General features: G+C 35.1%; 1 protein-coding gene across 9 annotated transcripts in view; it reads right to left on the bottom strand.

Moving 5' to 3' along the window:
- USP34 (ubiquitin specific peptidase 34) overlaps nt 1-18,269 on the bottom strand; it is a 231,689-nt gene that overhangs the window by 48,996 nt on the left and 164,424 nt on the right. For all 9 annotated transcript variants that reach the window (XR_012325688.1, XM_073791350.1, XM_073791349.1 and 6 more), the window contains 10 exons: nt 17,414-17,469; nt 17,196-17,316; nt 9,307-9,490; nt 8,708-8,868; nt 5,584-5,649; nt 3,891-4,037; nt 3,745-3,801; nt 3,575-3,652; nt 3,105-3,199; nt 1,335-1,507 (listed from right to left, as the gene is read on the bottom strand). Coding sequence is in view for 8 of the 9 variants with exons in the window: in XM_073791350.1 (XP_073647451.1) it covers nt 1,335-1,507; nt 3,105-3,199; nt 3,575-3,652; nt 3,745-3,801; nt 3,891-4,037; nt 5,584-5,649; nt 8,708-8,868; nt 9,307-9,490; nt 17,196-17,316; nt 17,414-17,469 (1,138 nt within the window). In the remaining variant the exon portion in view is untranslated. The remainder of the gene's footprint in view (nt 1-1,334; nt 1,508-3,104; nt 3,200-3,574; nt 3,653-3,744; nt 3,802-3,890; nt 4,038-5,583; nt 5,650-8,707; nt 8,869-9,306; nt 9,491-17,195; nt 17,317-17,413; nt 17,470-18,269) is intronic.

Here is an 18,269-nt window from a genome sequence, read left to right as displayed (position 1 = left end):
ATTGCCAGGACTCTTATGTAAAATGGAACTTCTCTTGGCTAAAGAAGAATGGAAAAGGTATGAGCTGGCCCTATTCTGCTTTCTTCTCTCCTCTCACCTATTTCCATTCCTCATCATGGTCCTTGGGACATACACACAGATGTTCAAAAATCACTGGTCTTATGGACGTAATAATAGCAATTTGGAGGTAACTACTTACCAACCAAGTGCCATTTTAAATTCGCTGCAATCCACCTTCCTACTGCAACACCCAAATTAAATTGGTCTGATAACCAGAGATCTTCAACATGTTAGATAATTTTCCCTCATGGTCTCACTGGAACTGTTCCTTTTCTTTATTTAGTATTCAATACTCTGACCACACTCCCTCCTTCTTGAGATCCTGAAATACTGATCCCACTATTCACCTAACTGATCAAGCCAGAAACCTTTCTTGACTTCTCCTTCCTCTAGTAGTAGACTGACTAAACTGTAAGCTTCATAGGGGCAGAGACCTTGTTCTTTGTTGTCACTATATTCCTATTACTATAATAGCAAATTAAATAGTGGATAGATGTTCAATAACTTTGTTTGATTCATTTATTCATTCAATCATCAAGTTCTACTAACTCTATCGCCATGTGCTTCTCTCCAACCTTACTGGTTGGTATGCTTTCTCATCTGTGCTACTATTACTGTGGTTTACCATAACAGCCTCCCCACACTCCTTTTATCATCCTCTAATCCATTTCTATTGTTATAGTCAGAATAACCTTTTCCAAGATCCCACCTGGTTATCTCAGTTCCCTGCTTAAAATTTTCCAATGGTTTCACATTGAAATAAAAATCAAAATTATTAACATGGCTTACAAAAAAACTAATCTGGCTGCCACCCTTTTGCCTATCTCATCAACCCCCTAATCAGCCCCCTGCCCCCCACTAGAGTTTCTCCACTCCTCTCACTCTAGCTCTTACTCAGGCTCTGCTTAAATGTCACCTTCTCCTGAAAGCCCTCCCTGATTCCCCTCAATCTGTGATACATTCACTATTTGACAACACTTCATGTTTATAATTCCTTGTTTAATATATGCCATGCCCAATAGACTTAAGTTCTTCAAGGGCAGGAACCATGTTTATCTCATTCACTTGGAAAGGTGCCTAGAACACACTCCTAGTAGATACAAAACGTTTACGGGCCAACTGACTGAATATGCCATATTGTCTTTAAAAATATTCTCCTTTATAAGATTCAGTTTGATTTTGTTAAATGTGTAGTTGATTACAACTTTATAAATATGACTATCTTGTCATGAAGACTTACAATAAACATAGGCAAGAGAAAGATTTTCCATTACCTTCTTTCCTGTCACTCTTTCGCATAAGAAAATCTTCTGTATAGGGTGTCATATCCAAACGTAATGGGAAGGAAAAATGTGTGTTCACTTTCTCTTTCATCATTGTGACCATATTAAATGTATACCTCATAGTATTGAAACTCAGAATCCGAGGCAATTTCTTAAAACATGCTCTGAAAGACAAGAACAAGATTTGTTAAAAATTATCTTTCAGAAGTACTCTAGCTATTATCAATTACATTTACACTACACTTATTTCAATATTCAATTCAGAGTAAATAATAAATAGTACTCTAAATCATGCTCTTATTAAATCTATCAATCAATCAACCTATCTATCTATCTATCTATCCCCCTCTTACATGACTTTTTCCATTCTGAAAGGACTTTCCTGTGTCTAGAGAGGAAAACAAATGAAAAACCTACAGGGGACTATGGTATATGCCATGATGAAGCTATGAAAGGTGCTACGGAAGCATAAAAAGGAGTCACATCATATTTCAAAGGCAAGGAGGTTTTTGGTTCAGAGTTTTCTTTTCCACCTTAAATAAGCATTTATTTTTGTACAGCAGAATTGCAAAGCCTGACTGTATCATTTACTAGATACATGACCCTAAAAAAGTTACTTAACCTCTCAGAGCTTAATTCCTGATTTGTAAATGGAAGTTAAAGTGCCTACTTTTAGAATGCTTTTAGAATGCTGCCTGGCAAACAGCGTTCAACGAGTGTTGCCTCATACTTTTAGAATGCTGCCTGGCAAACAGCGTTCAACGAGTGTTGCCTCATATTACAGCCACAATAATAACATTACCTAATTGATTACCTAAATCATATGGTATGACTTACTGCTAGTTCAGGTTTAAAAAAACTTTTTTTCAGTTTAAACAAAATATACTTAAAAACTTGGATTTATGAAAAATATGAATTTCAGGGAATAATTCTTCAGTGTATATAGGATTTATAACAAAATTTGTTTAAAGCAAGAGCTTAGTTTCTCTTTTAAATAGGAAATTTAGGGAGTTGAGGAAGGTAGGGGAAAGATGTCACAAGCAGATGGAATAAGAAGTCTAAAAATTCATCATTATTGTTTATTTGGGAGACTGGTAAATGATGAGGTTACGAAGTATAAAGAAGTCAAGATATGAAGGGCCTTGTGTATAATGTTAAGAGTATGAACTTTACCCTGACAGCTAAGAATCACTAAAGGACTTGTGGAGGGCAGTGAAACCATGCATTAAGATATAAACAGATCTGAAGAGATGACCTGAATCTAACCAGACTACTTCTCTGCCTTTGTAGTTCCTAGTAACGAACTACATAAGATGCTCTTTCAATCTAATTTCAATGTTCATCGGTAGGACTGAAACATCTTTACCCAACCAACTACTCTGTCCTAAACCAAGCATCTTATGGTTGGCTCTTAAGAAAAAACATCTCTCACTTTACAGATTCAGAGGTCTTCAGTTCATGAGTAGACTCTTTATCATGCCCCACTGAGTGCACGGCAGAGAGCTAAGCAATCATATAGACCTTGGTAAGTATTGCTTAATAAAAAGGAAAAAAAAAATCTGAAAAGATTTAAGAGTGCCTGAAAGTTTACTTGCATAACTGAATGAAAAATTGCTGCATAAGAATGAGTTCCAAGCAGCTGACCATAACCTTAATCACATAATTTTCATAAAAGTTTAACATTAATTTATCCTAAGTTTGTGTTTTACTTCTATTTGATGATTTATCAAAATGACGAAAATTACGTTTCAAAAAGCATACCTTTTTTCAGCTCGTACTTTCTTCCCGCAATGAGAACAAGTATACATGTTGTCACCTTCTAAAGTATCTTTAATAGTAACTTCATCAAGAGATTCCTGTGTATAAAACCACACTTAAGAGTTTCACATTATTGTTTACAGCATGCAAAAATACAAAAAGCATTAATTACAATTTGGGCAGAATGCACAGAGGAAAACATTTTTTTAAAAAAGCAAATGCTTAAATTTAGTAAAAATATTGACAAGGTGCTCTGAATCTTACTACATTTAAAAAAAACTCAAGTATTTAAATTTTGATTGGGAAAAATCAGCTTTGTGATCTACCTTTAATTTTTATTTGAGTAGCATCACAAGAAGAAAATAGGTGAAAATGTGAAAGTTAATTTTCTCCTAAGGTAACAAACATAAGCCTGCTATACACAAATAGTTAAAAGAAGAAAAAAAATTAAAAATATATACAACATTACTCACATAAATGTTCTTCATATCAGCCACCTGGCACCTCACGGTGTAAAACTCTTCAGCTGTCTGACTAACATGTTCACAATCCTAGTCAATCAATAGTCAAAAATTGGTAAATTATAATAAGCTAAAATATACATTAAGATTTCCAAAAAGCAAAGAACAGGGAGAATACTTACCAAGGATACAACATTGTTTGTAATTACACCTCCAAACAAACTTTTGACAGTATTTTTCTTTAAAAAAAATACAAACGGAAGTCAGTAATTTAAAATTAAGCAAATCTGTGAAAATTTCCAAGAAACTTGAGTGTTCTGGTACTAACCAGTTCTGGAGACATTTCTTCAATTTTAGTAATCAGATCAGTAAAAAACTCAGTCATATCTTTCTGCTCCCCAGTGTTCAGAGGCTGCTTATCCATGGTGTATGTTTTACAAAAGGGTCTAGGATTATATGCTTTGCATTCACTCTCCTGTGAAAGAAAAGGCAGGTGGTGAGGAGGAGGATTATAAAACAATCAAATAAATCTAGATCTCAAATAAAAATAAAAATTATCACAAGGTTATTGAATGAACAACAAAGAAACAGGTAGTAAATCTACAAAGAAATTATGAAAATGCTCTCTTCTATTTCATTTCTGTTTGATTCTCATTGCCTTTTCAGTTTAATAGTCTCGGTGCCAGAAGATGCTTAAATGACCGCAAGTTAAGAAATTTTTATTTTTTAAGCCTAGGAATTTCTAGGAAGAAATTTGGGATTCAAAGCATGGAGGTTTGTATTGTGAAGCATAAAATACAAAGCCTTTGCAGGGTGCATAAGTTCTCCTATCAACTGAACCTTGGTTTAGTAGTAGTTTAAAATAGCAGTAAAAGTGCTTTGCCAGTTCAAATACCATGTTCCAACTCTGTTAAAAGGAGATTATAAGTGGAATCAAGGGATAACTGACAAACCTTTTTATTTTGTTAAAAATCTCATTTATGGGCTTCCCTGGTGGCGCAGTGGTTGAGAGTCCGCCTGCCGATGCAGGGGACACGGGTTCATGCCCTGGTCCGGGAAGGTCCCACATGCCGCGGAGCGGCTGGGCCCGTGAGCCATGGCCGCTGAGCCTGCGCATCCGGAGCCTGTGCTCCGCAACGGGAGAGGCCACAACAGTGAGAGGCCCGCGTACGCAAAAAAAAAAAAAAATCTCATTTATTAAGTCTCACAAGCTGAAATACATGGTTTGAATAAATATGGTAAGATCTTTGTCCTCCAAATTCTAATAGGTGAGATAAGTAACTTTCAATACAAGTGCTGGTACAACAGAATTATGGTGACATGGAGATACTCTGTGGAATTTTTGGTCTCTTAGAGGACAGCCTTTCTCAAAAAAACCAAGTTGATTCCTGAAGGATGATAAATGGAAGAAAATGGAGAAGAGTACTATTGGAAGAGTGCCACAGGCAGTAGAAGCAGCATAAATAACTGCACAAGTGATGAAGCAAAAGGGTGATGGGCTTCAAAAGGCTTACAGTTACTACAGGGTGAGGCTGGATGTGGGGAGGGACAAGAAAGGAGGTTGAAGGGAAGGGGCAGAATCACAGGGGATGTGTGCCATCCTGACTGAACCTGAATACAATTCTTTTCATAATAAAGAGTTTTAACTAGGGGAGTAATAATATTAAGATTTGCTATTTTTTAAAGATTAATTACTTTTATAGTTTTGGGGGTGGAAATTAAGAAGGACAAAGAAAAATCAGTTGGAAAACCCTAAGACTAAGGGGGGAGGTGTGACCTTCTGATGAAAAATGGATCAGATACAAGAAATTCTTCAAAGGATAAATTAACAAAATGTAGATGACTGAAATATGACAGTTAAAATGCACTATGACAAAGAGCATCAGCAACTGACAAAGTCAATTGGAAAAATAAGAGTATATGGTCAGGACAGGCCAATACAAATGAACTCCAATTAACGTTTTCACCTTTGGTCAATGGGTATATCTAATTAGTTTTCCATACCCAATTCTCAAACATACCATTAAATATGTAAACATTTTTTGAAGCTCCAGGAGAGTGGTCTTGTGCTTCATATCTTCGGAATACTGTAAATTAAGAAAAAACTTTCCATTAAGACATACTGATGATGGTAAATTAGACATTCTAGAAAAGAAAGTATTACAATGTGCTTAACACTGTTTTCATTCTTTTAGCCATATGGAGGAAAAGCACAGTATTTTTTCGTCAACAATTTTAGCATTTTAAAAATTGGAGTACTTTGTTCATTATACAGATATGGCTATCACAATTATGTAAGGAAACTGAATAAAGAGATCTTAAAACTGCTTTCCAGATCAGCACTTTTTGGTTCAATGCTGAACAGAAGCATTTACAAGTTGGCGATTTTGCAAGAACAGAAAACACCTTTTCCACAAATAAATCCACACATTAAAGAGTATATTATATTAACAAATGACATTGCACCCTCATCTAGTCATATCTTTATTTTTTTCTAGAGCAGCAGATCCTTAACACTGCAGGGTACTACTGGCCAAGATCTTTTAAAGTCCTCTAAATATTCAAGGACATTAATTGAGATTCAAATTTTGAAGAAGTGGATGAATCTTGAAGACATTATGCTAAGTGAAATAAGCCAGTCACAAAGGGGCTAATATTGTATCATTCCACTTATATGAGGTACCTAGAGTAGTCAAATTCATAGACACAGGAAGTAGAATAATGGCTGCAAAGGGTATGGGTGAAGGGAGAATGGGGAGTAAAGTATCTAATGGGTACAGTTTCACCTGGAGGAGGTGAAAAAATTCTGGAGATTGATGGTGGTGATGGGTGCAATCTGAGTATACTTAATACCGCAGAACTGTACACTTATACATGGTTAATAGGATAAATTTTACATTGTGTATATTCTACCACAAGTAAAATACATGTAGTTTTCTTTAATCTCTCTGTGAAAAATCAGAAAAGAAAATAATTCTATTCTGTAAGAATTCCTTATGTAGAGACAAGTCTAAATTTAGTTTTTAACCAAAAATACCATTTCTGAGACTCATTCACAGTTAGCACATCTGATTGTTTTTTCTGTTGCTACACACTAATTCCTGACAGTGCTAATGGCTAAAAGATTATCATTAAATATAAGGAAGAGAAACTACAAATTGTGGTCAAGTCACCACCTAAACAAGAAAATCAATGAATACATGCTTCTTTGATAAGTGGTTCTATAAAATTATACAGATGGGGGCAACCAAATTTAGTCACAAAAATTTCCACATGCTAAATGAAATCAATTATTCAACTATTTCTAATAGTCAGTTAGATGATCAACTTAAAAATATCAATTTAACTAAAACCAAAAAACGAACCCACTTGAGTATACTGAGTATGCTTTAGAGACCCTGAAGCATAACTTAAACGTAGTAAGGATTCACTGAAGATAAATAAAGAATAGCAATACTTTGTAAGGGGGGAAAAATGCAAGGACATCCAGATGACATGATGGAAGAAAATAAAAACCCAAGTGCAAGGATAAAGAAAGTCTGCCAGGGCTTCCCTGGTGGCACAGTGGTTAAGAATCCGCCTGCCAATGCAGGGGACACGGGTTCGAGCCCTGGTCTGGGAAGATCCCATATGCCGCCGAGCAACTAAGTCTGTGTGCCACAACTACTGAGCCTGTGCTCTAGAGCCCGCGAGCCACAACTACTGAAGCCCGTGCACCTACAGCCTGTGCTCTGCAACAAGAGAAGCCACCGCAATGAGAAGCCCACGCACCGCAACGAAGAGTAGCCCCGGCTCACTGCAACTAGAGAAAGCCTGCATGCAGCAACGAAGACCCAATGCAGCCAAAAATAAATAAATAAAATAAATTTATTTAAAAAAAAAAAAGGCTGCCAAAAAATTGTAAAAGCAGTGCAGAAGGCAAACTAAAAAATAGCCCATGGTAAACAAAAAATGAAAACTACAATGCACAAGTTAACAAAAATAACATAAGCAAAGCCTACTCAAATATACTAGGCCACAAATTTACTTTAGGATACATAAGTTCAGTGATTCTGGTACTAATTTCCTACTTTGTTTTAGGCTTTGCTTATTTTCTATATAATTAAAATTTGCATTTATTTTTACTGAAAATATCGTGTTCATTTGATACACTGAGTGTGTATATTCTACAACTGTGTTTTCCTTTGATAAATAAAGAAATTATACTACAGTGTTTGGAGTAATCAATTGAAATGTAAAAATAATTAAAATATACATGTTAGCTAGTAGTATCAAATTTCGTCAAAAAAATTTTTTAATTTAATTTATTTTTAACTGCATTGGGTCTTTGCTGCTGTGCGTGAGCTTTCTCTAGTTGCAGCGAGTGGGAGCTACTCTTTGTTTTGGTCCGCAGGCTTCTAACTGCAGTGACTTCTCCTGTGGCGGAGCATGGGCTCTAGGCGTGTGAGCTTCAGTAGTTGTAGCAAACGGGCCCTAGAGCGCAGGCTCAGTATTTGTGGCACAAGGGCTTAGTCGCTCTGCGGCATGTAGGATCTTCCCAGACCAGGGCTCGAACCCGTGTCCCTTGCAATGGCAGGTGGATTCTTAACCACTGCACCACCAGGGAAGCCCAAAGTTTGTCAATTTTAACTCAAATTATTTTCTCAAACAATATTTTACTAAATTGAATCAAGATTTATCAACGAATTTTTAAAATTTTGTTTTGTAGTTTTAATTTTTTTTTTTTTGGCTGTGTTGGGTCTTCACTGCTGCATGCGTGCTTTCTCTAGTTGCAGCGAGTGGGGACTACCCTTCATTGCAGTGTGCAGGCTTCTCAGTGCGGTGGCTTCTCTTGTTGAGGAGCATGGGCTCTAGGCACGCAGGCTTTAGTAGCTGCAGCGTGCGGGCTCAGTAGTTGCGGCATGCAGGCCCTAGAGCACTTGGGCTTCAGTAGTTGTGGCGTGCGGGCTCAGTAGTTGTGGCTCACGGGCTCCAGAGCACACACTCAAAAGTTGCGGTGCACAGGCTTAGTTGCTCCGCGGCATGTGGGATCTTCCTGGACCAGGGATTGAACCCGTGTCCCCTGCATTGGCAGGCGGATTCTTAACCACTGCACCACCAGGGAAGTCCCTATAGTTTTAATTTTTAAAGTAAGGAAAACTGTACCTTAGCAGTGAAGACAGCCTGTCTTGCCTCGGGTATCATGTAAAGTTGCTGAATAGTAGAAGCCAAGTAACAAGTAGCTCCAAGGTTAGTCAGGCCAACAAATCTACACTCAGCACGGACATCTTCATGAGGCCAGTAGTCCCATTTATAAGGTGCATGAGCTGCTGAAAAAAGAGGGAGGAAAGGATGCCCCCCCAAACAATTAAACATAATATATTCTGCTTTCATTAACAGCCACTACATCTATTACTTATTTAGTTCATATACATAAAACATGGTAATTTTAAAAATTGGTAAGAACACATAGTAAAACTAATTTATTCCTAAATATTCAAAGGACTGCCAAAACTTGTCTTTACTTGGCACTAAATTATTTAACCCCAAAATGCCAAAGTATTTCACATATCTCTAAAAAGTCCATCACAACTGTTTTTTTCCCAAAAACTAATGTTTACTTTTTAACTTCAGTATGTCCTAGCAACAACAGTTTATAATGTTAAAATGTATGAATGGGGAATTCTTTCTTTAAATCATGCCCTACAAAATCTCATTTCTACAAACGAAATTTAGAAAGGTTAAAGGAAAAGAAGAATGCTCACACTGCATGTGTTGTGCCATAACCCAGTTATGTATTAATCTGTAGTTTTCGACAGATCCCTTTACCATCTCCACTAACAAATCATAAGCAGCAGCTCTCGAAGAATGTGATTTGCACTTTGGCTGTTGTCTATCTTTTAGACTAGGCAACAAAAACAGGAGATTGAAGATATCTCTTAAAAATTCCTGGAAAAAAAAAGAAAGACCAAGTATATTATCTAAACTTGGAAATTAACTATATTCCAAATAAAATTAATAAGTTACACAGAATAAAATGGACTATATGAAAATCTACAATTTATTAAAAGACTGTTTAAAAACTTAAAGGAGCATCATATACCATCATCTGAAAGTATTCCCAATGTTCATTTCTCTTAGGGAAAATGGAATGGGAGGAGGAGCTTCACCTTCACTCTTCTCTCCCTCTTGATACCTTATAGCTCATTCTTAGAGGCACATCTACAATGCTATTATTTTCCACTCCATTCAGTGACCAAGCGTGTTAGTTCAGGACTCATTACTCCCTATCTTGAATGCCTCTGTATTTACTTAAGTTTCTCCTTACTTCACTCTAATAATTAAAATAGCAGTAGCAGCCAAAGCAGCAATGTACCCATAATGAGCACTTAGAAGTGCCAAGATACTATTCAAAGGCCTCAAAACAAAACAAACAAACAAAACAGGTTAAGCATCTTGCCTGGAGTCAGATTTGGCAGGTGTTATACTAAGGATTTAAAACACCAAGCTCTTAACTTCAATACCAGTGAAGTTCAAACTGAGATGCAAAGCTTTACCATTCGAGATATACTTTTCCCTAAATTTAATCTGCCTGAGAAAGGGCCACATTTCCCACTTGTTCTTTAATTGGTCCTTTGCTACTATTCCAAAGAAAGTTATCTCCCTCACCCATCTCAATCGCAAGTAGTACAAAGGTACATTGTTCTGGGGTATAGAACCTCCTGGGGTACTGTATAGAAAAGAGGTAATATTGTTAAGACCGAGACTCTGCTATCCTTAGAAAGGCTACATTGTAAAGTTGGCTCCTGGCTGTCACCTGAACACCTGAATGGTCAACAGTTCCCTCCTCTGTTATAAAACTTTCCGTAAGTGATAAAAGTGGCTCACTGTACCAATCTGTATTTCGTTTATGCAGAATACCTGCTTTCTATCTGGGAGTCTGGAATTTCATTGACTGTGGTCAGTTATGCAGGTACTATGTGCCTACATGACCCACCCCCTGATAAAATCCCTGGACTCCTAGGCTGAAGAGAGCATCCTGGTAGACAACACCTCACACATGTCACACTCATTGCTGGGGGAATTAAGCACGTCCTATGCAACCCCACTGAGAGGGGACTCTCAGAAGGGCGTACCTCATTTCACCACACTTGGCCCCATGCTTTTTCTTTTGCTGATTTCATTTTCTATTATTTTGCTGTAATAAAACTTTGTCATGGATACAATTACACGCTGAGTCTTTGAGTCCTTCCAGTGAATCAGTGAATCTGGGAGTGGTCTAGGGAACCTCTAACACAGGTACCAAATGAAGGACAATTCAGAATATTTTCCCATTAATGACCTCACCTTCTCCATCTCACTACTGTCAAAGAAAGTACAGTGCATAGTTCCTGACTTGGCAAAGAAAGGTACGTTTGGCTAAGAAATACTGAAGGTGAATAGAGGCTTATTTTATATAGTTGACAGACTGACAGTAAGATTATGTCTTGTCTATTCTATAATTCAGAGGTGAGATGACTGTCTTGGAGACACAGAGTAACGTATTTACATGAACTGGAAAATAAAGTCATTCACTCAAACAGGAACAGAATTAGCAAATAACTAGTTTAACAATGAACTATCTTTGCTAATCAGTTTAGATCTAGAAAACTGAATGAGCTAAATAACCATAGCTCCAAAGTATTGACAAAACATATTTAAAGCCTGTGATAAAAATATTTTATTGAAACATTAGGATTGGTAAAAGCTTGCTGAAATGAACAATATTTTTATTTTCCTCACTCTGAGTTTACCAGGAAAGCAGGTGTCCTTAAGTGAAAGAGTAACATATATATTAACATATCCATTTGATAAATAATGGTACAGCCATTTTAGTATACTTCACAGAAAGAAGAACCTCAAACTGATACCTGAGAGAATATTAAAAATAATTTCTGATGATAGAGTGTGATCTTTGACATGTAATTCAGAAGAAATTCAAAGAGTTAAATAACGCTGTTAAAACAGAACATTCCTACTGTAAACAGTATGTAAACACGGTTTCTCACTGTGGTTTCCCACTGTAAAACAATGTGAAACAAGGTTTCTCACAACTTCTATCTATAGAAATATAAAGTAGGAAGAGAATGAGTACATGGTCATTCTAGCTTAATAAGGAATATCCATCTACAACTATATGAATTAATTTTAAAAGCCACATACCCTTCTTGTTAATGCATAATTTCAATAAAATTTCATTTTTAATGTTTCATACTTACTTGGCAAAATTCAAAGTCTATTTACATTGCTTTGATTGCCCATGTCCAAATACATGTAATGTAATGATAATTAAATATGGAAGAAATTTAAGACAACATCATGTAGTCACAGGAAATAACTATTTTTATCAATTTCAACAATACTCTGGAAGCTAGGATAAACTGTACAATGCAGGAATTGTAACCAATATTTTATAATAACTATAAATGGAGTATAACTTTTATGTATTTATTTTTTTCTGTAAGTGCTATATTTTAAAGATCTTTCTGGACTCATTGTTCTCAACCAAAGCAAATAAATTTTAATGTTTTTTTTTTCCTTTTCTCTTCTTTTCTAAATGGAGTATAACTTTTAAAAATTGTGAATCACTATGATGTTCACCTGTAACTTATATATTCTATATCAACTTCAATTTAAAAAAATACTTAAACTTGAAAAAAATCTAGAAATTTCTTAAAATTAAAAAATCTGTTGACAGGACACCTAGGTTTTCCAAAATTCTTTAAAGAATATGTGAGCAATAAATGTTTGAAGACCACTTCAAAAAAAGTTTGAAAAAGTATGCTGCCTCTCAATCTATTACTAGATTTATTCTGTTAAAGCATATTTCTGACATTATTTGATCAAAAACTTGAAAGGCCCCCCTTTTAAATTATAAAAATAATGCTTTTATTTTATTGTACATATAAAAATAACCTCCTGGGGCTTCCTTGGTGGCGCAGTGGTTGAGAGTCCACCTGCCGATGCAGGGGACACGGGTTCGTGCCCCGGTCCGGGAAGATCCCACATGCCGCGGAGTGACTAGGCCCGTGAGCCATGGCCGCTGAGCCTGTGTGTCCGGAGCCTGTACTCCGCAACGGGAGAGGCCACAACAGTGAGAGGCCCGTATCGCAAAAAAAAAAACAAAACAAACAAAACCTCCTGTGACCACAACAGATGGCCACCTAGTTTCCCCAAATTACCTCCTCTATATTTCCTCAAGCTCAAGCCAAACTGAACTTATCATTCAATAACCTGCACATACTCAGTGGTTTCCTAGGACTGATTTTTCATTCATACTGTTTTCTGTGACTTAAATGTTTCCCTTACTTTTCTACTTAAGGACTTTATCCTGGTTACAAAAGCTTTATCTTCCTCAAAGCCTTTCCTAATCCCATCAATACTATCTGATCTTCCATACCTCTGATCACATCCCTTTAATGGCTCTTATTTTTTACCATGAATTACAAATATCATGAGCAGTCATGATATTATTTGTGAAGGTACATACGAATTTTGCATAAGGCAGACTTCTCAATAATTACCTGCTGAACAAATGAACCATTAGATTGTCAGTTCTTAAGAATCAGGACTGAGTCTTAATCATCCATTTGTTCAACATATATTTGCTAGGTACTATACAAGGTAGTAGAAATAAGAGTGGGGTTTATACTCTTAAAGGGGAATTAGAAGAAGGGAAGAGGGAGTAGAAGGGAGGAAGAAGAGGAAAGAGGAAGCAGAGGCAAGGAAGGAGAGGAAGCAGCAGTAGCGGTGGTGATGGTGGTGGTGAGGGAGACCATATGTGGCCTGGCAAGCCTAAAATATTTACTATAAGTCTCTTTATGGAAAACAGTTACTCCTCGATAAATTCTAGATGACATTTTTAAAAATTAATAAAGTAAAATATTACAGTAGCACAGGTATGTTTAGTATCTTGGCGATAAGGACGACTTCTTAATAATACACCAACACCAACCACCTTAAGCACCTGCACTTGGATACCGAATTGACATTTCAAATTTAACACGTCCAAAATAGAACTACTGATTTTGATACCCCATCCCCCCCAATCTTATCTATCCTAAATTTTCCCTTTCTTAGTAAATGGCATTATCATTCACTTAGTTTCTCAGGCTTAAAATTGAGAAGTCATTCTTGATTAGTTTCTCTCTCTCCCACCTCACAATCTTCTCAAAATTTAAGTCTTGTGAACTCTATCTTCAATAAATATCCTAAGTCCAACCACTTTTCATCATCATCCCTCTGCAAAACTTCTTAACTGGGCCCCTAACCCTAACACTTGCCCTCCTAGTTCTCTACCTGTAGTCTAGATCTCCCCCTAGAACAAGAGTAAAGCTTTGAAAATGTTAATTCAGACCACATACCTCTCCTGCAAAAAAGCTTCTAAAGGTTTCTGATCTCACCAAAAACACAATGGGAAACTAAAGTTTTGACTACACAAACATTAAAACCTTCTCAATAAACAACTATTAGTAAACAATAAACAATAAAAACAACTATTATTTAACACTGTTCTGGAGGTTCTAGACAAAATTAGGTGAAAGAACAGAGAGAGTTAAGACTTAAAAATGAAGGAGTAAAAAAACTACTCGAAGACAATAAACTAAAAACAAATGAAAAATCAAAGACAATACTGAAGATAAACACAAAGACAACTGAGAAAAAAATTCTACAAACAGTAAGTGAACTTAAGGTGGCCTGCAACAAATTCACACACAAAAATCCTTACTCCACATAAACAACTCATCAGAAAACAAAATAAAAGAGTGCATTTATGATACCTAACAAAGAAAATCCCTAGGAACAACCTTATTTAAAAATTCCTAAAATTCAAATTCTAAATGAAAACATTAAATTGAAAAACACAACACTGGTCTTCTATAAATAAGAAGACAAATCCTGTCCTTGTATAGGCAATTTAATATTATTTCAATTTTTCTATATCAATCCATAAATTTAACACAACCCCAATTTAAAAAGTATCCGAATTTTAATTTTTGAAAGAATGAGACACACTGATTCTAAAGTTTGTGTGGAAAACTAAACAACCGGGACAATTCTGAAAAGGAGTAATAATGAAGATGGACCATCTCTACAAGATATTAACTAAAAACTGTGAATCTACTTAGTTAGGATATGGTATTGGTGAATGAATAGATCTGTAGAGTGAAAAAGAAAGTCCAGAAATAAATCCAAGTACATATGCCAATTTCCTCCATACAAAAATTCTACAAATTATCAAGAAAAGGACCATGTATATACATGAAAGGAAAATAAGGACAGGATTTGAGCAGGTCAGAGAAAAGATAATACAAATAAATGGCTTTCAAACACATGAAAAGAAGCTCAACCTTACTCATACTTACAAAAAAATGAAAAATAAAACTAAGAGAATGGTTTCCACTTATCAGACTAGCAGAAATTAAATTTGATAATACATTGGGTTGGTAGGAATGTGGGAAAATTGGCACTTGGCTCACAGACATTGTAGGTGGGACCATAAATCAGTTCAGTCTCCACAGAGAGCTTCATGGTTATTCTGACCAAAATCACAAAGGTACATACCTCGTAAACCAGCTTCTACTTCTAGAATTTTTTCCTATAGATTTCCTAAATGATGGATGTATAAACACTTTCCCTGCAACATCACTTATAGTAGTGTAAGGTAATGCTCAACATTAGGAAGCTAGTTAGATATATCACATCTTTCCAGAAAAAGAATATTATGCAGTTGTTACGAAGAATGAATTAACTCTATATATACTGATATGGAGAATCTATAAGGTAGGTGAAAAAAGCATATTACAGAACAGTGTATTTAAGGTTTTAACACCTGCAGACAGTATTGCTTAGTGGTTAGAAGCTTGGTCAAGTAAAGAGTCTTGAGTGTCCTCAGTGAAGCAAGTTGTTTAACCTGTCTATACCTTAGTTTCATCATCTGTCAAAATGGCGTCTAATGACAGTATCTACCTCACAAGAGCTCAAAAATTTTGCCTAAGATATCAATTGTATAAATCAATAAACAAAAGAGAGAAGGAAAAAAACAGGTGGTCTTAAAAAAATACGAATAATGAAGACAAAACTTTTGGAAATATTTCCTGCACATATGTGACAGGAAAAGAGTTGATATTTTCAAAATAAAGAACTTTCAAAAATAAGTAAGAAAAATGACAAAAGAATACATGCAGATTATGAACAGAAAATTGCAAGTTAATACAAGTGGACGATACATAAATGAAAAGACACTCATCTTCAACAATAACCAAGGAAATAAAACTAAAATAGTGAAAGTGGCAAAGACTTATCATGTAAGGAATGTGGGGATGTCTGAGAAAGTGGCATTCTTACACAGTGTGGCTGGGAGAATAAACTGATAGAGCCTTTTGTAAATTGATGTATTCTGGTTAAAATGAATCAAATTTACTCTTAAGAATTTATATGAGTATACAATGGAACAGGTATACAAAGATGTTCCCTGCAGTTTTTTTTTTTACAGCTACCAACAACATAAATGTCAATAAAGATTAAATTATTTCTCTCTTTATGTATTCAACTTTTTAATGTATTTTCTCTTTTTTGATGGATTCATTTTAAATGAAGAACACAAATCACAGAATAGTATTTACATAATATAAATTATATACCTATGTATTTAATATAGCCATAGAAATTCCTGGAAGGCCATTACCAAAATATCATATGAAATTAAAATATATAGGAATATTTTTGTCAGCAGTACCTAAAAATTTTTTTCTTTCTTTAAAATGACTTTTGCTTTACAATGATATGTTATCAGAAATATCAATTAATACATTTATATTTTGGAATAAAAGTTACATATTGGTTTATATAATGTAAGACTTCAACCAGCAAGACTATAAATAAATCAAGTTATTCCCAGTGAGTGTAATAGAAAAATTTTAAAAGATCCAGGAGAAAACCCACAAAACAGGGCTTTGTGAAATAAGGGTAGTAGCACAGATTTAAGACAGATAAGACTGTCATCTTAAGTTTATCTTAAGAATCCCTGAGCCTATCCTCATGGGGACAATCTTCCATTCTTTTCATTATTCCTGTGTTTCCTAACACAATCAGTAACCTCAAGAAAACAATCCTCCAAACCGTAACTAACTTCCCTTAATGAAGGCAATGACAAAAGTGCCAATGACAGTAAATAATGTAATCTAAAGAGAAATTAGACATTTGTTGGTATAGAGTTATTAGGTGTTATAAAATAGTCAATTATAGATTTTATATCAAATGGGTCTTTAAGAAATGAAACCAGTAAGTACTCTAAAATGACTACTTATTAATTCCATTGTGTTAAGTTACTAATTCAAAATATTCAATTCTATAAAAATCTACAATTAAGCAGAGACTGTCTCTCTATATACAGTCATAGTAATTAAAACTTGTTCTGCATTCTAAAAACAAGACTAAGATTCATATTTCTAGGATTCATCTTATTCAAAGTTCACTGTTCCTGCCAGTAATAAAGTTCTGGTAAACTTCATTTTTGCATGTTTAAGGAAATATAACATATTCACATACAAGGAAACAATATAAAAAAGTTCAATCTTATTTCATATAAATACTTGGATGTCTTACTACCAACCTGTCCTTCCCTTGAAAATTTAAAGGGTGGTTTGTGTTTAATAACACTTGTTGCAAGCCTTAGGAGTCCTGTAAGCCCATCATCTTCTATATTACCATCCTGATGATCAAGGATCTCCCTGCTACAAAAAAGAATACAAGCAAAACAAGACAGTTCATAAAATTACGTTCTTTATCTTTTCTCAACAATATAACTGTCAATTTCACATCAAATTTTACCTTCGAATACAGTCAGCTAAATGTCGTGCCAAAGCATCCAGGTCGAGGAGTGTTGTCTTAATACAAAGAGAAAATACAAAATTCAAACAGATTTTTATGTTCACTATTTCAGATACTATTAAAACAAAAAATCCTTTCCTTTTAAGTAACAAGAATTTGGTTCTCCGAATTCATTAACATGCCAATTAAATTATAAATAATATATAACTATTCTTTACTTATACATGATGTCAATAAAATTATACTTATAAACACATCACTGATAGTCCTTCAAAAAAGAATCAATGAAATATTGGTAATAAATTATGAGTCACGGTAATTTAACGAGAAGACACTAGGTTTGACTTATTTTTTCTTTAACAATTTTACTGAGATGTAATTAACAAACCATACAATTCACCAAGTTTTGTTTCTAATACTACTTTTAGAAATAAACTTAAATGCACAGTTCATTTCAGAGAGCTTTAATTCTCATTATAACTGAGCAACAAAATTAAAACAGATTTCATAAAACAGAACTTAATTTAAGAGGATTCCAGGGAATTTCCTGGCTGTCCAAGTGGTGGTTAGGATTCCATGCTTTCACCGCCAAGGGTACAGGCTCAATCCCTGGTGGGGGAACTAACATCCTACAAGCCACATGGTGTGGCCAAAAAAAAAAAAAAGATTCTCAAAGAAATTCAGATCACTAAGTAGGAAAATTACTTTGACTAGCAAGCAAGAATATTAGATTCATACTTTAAATAGGCAACCATAGGTTTAAAAAAAAATCAATGTATATCTGGAATCAACATTTTATGGATAAAGTCAAATACATTAAGACATGTTCGGGGGGGAGGGAGGACTGGAATTGGTA

Source organism: Tursiops truncatus, chromosome 14 (genome assembly GCF_011762595.2).
Source record: "Tursiops truncatus isolate mTurTru1 chromosome 14, mTurTru1.mat.Y, whole genome shotgun sequence".
Taxonomy (NCBI): Eukaryota; Metazoa; Chordata; class Mammalia; order Artiodactyla; family Delphinidae; genus Tursiops; species Tursiops truncatus.
Note: the sequence above shows the minus strand (reverse complement) of the source record. Positions and strands in the feature narration are given on the sequence as shown.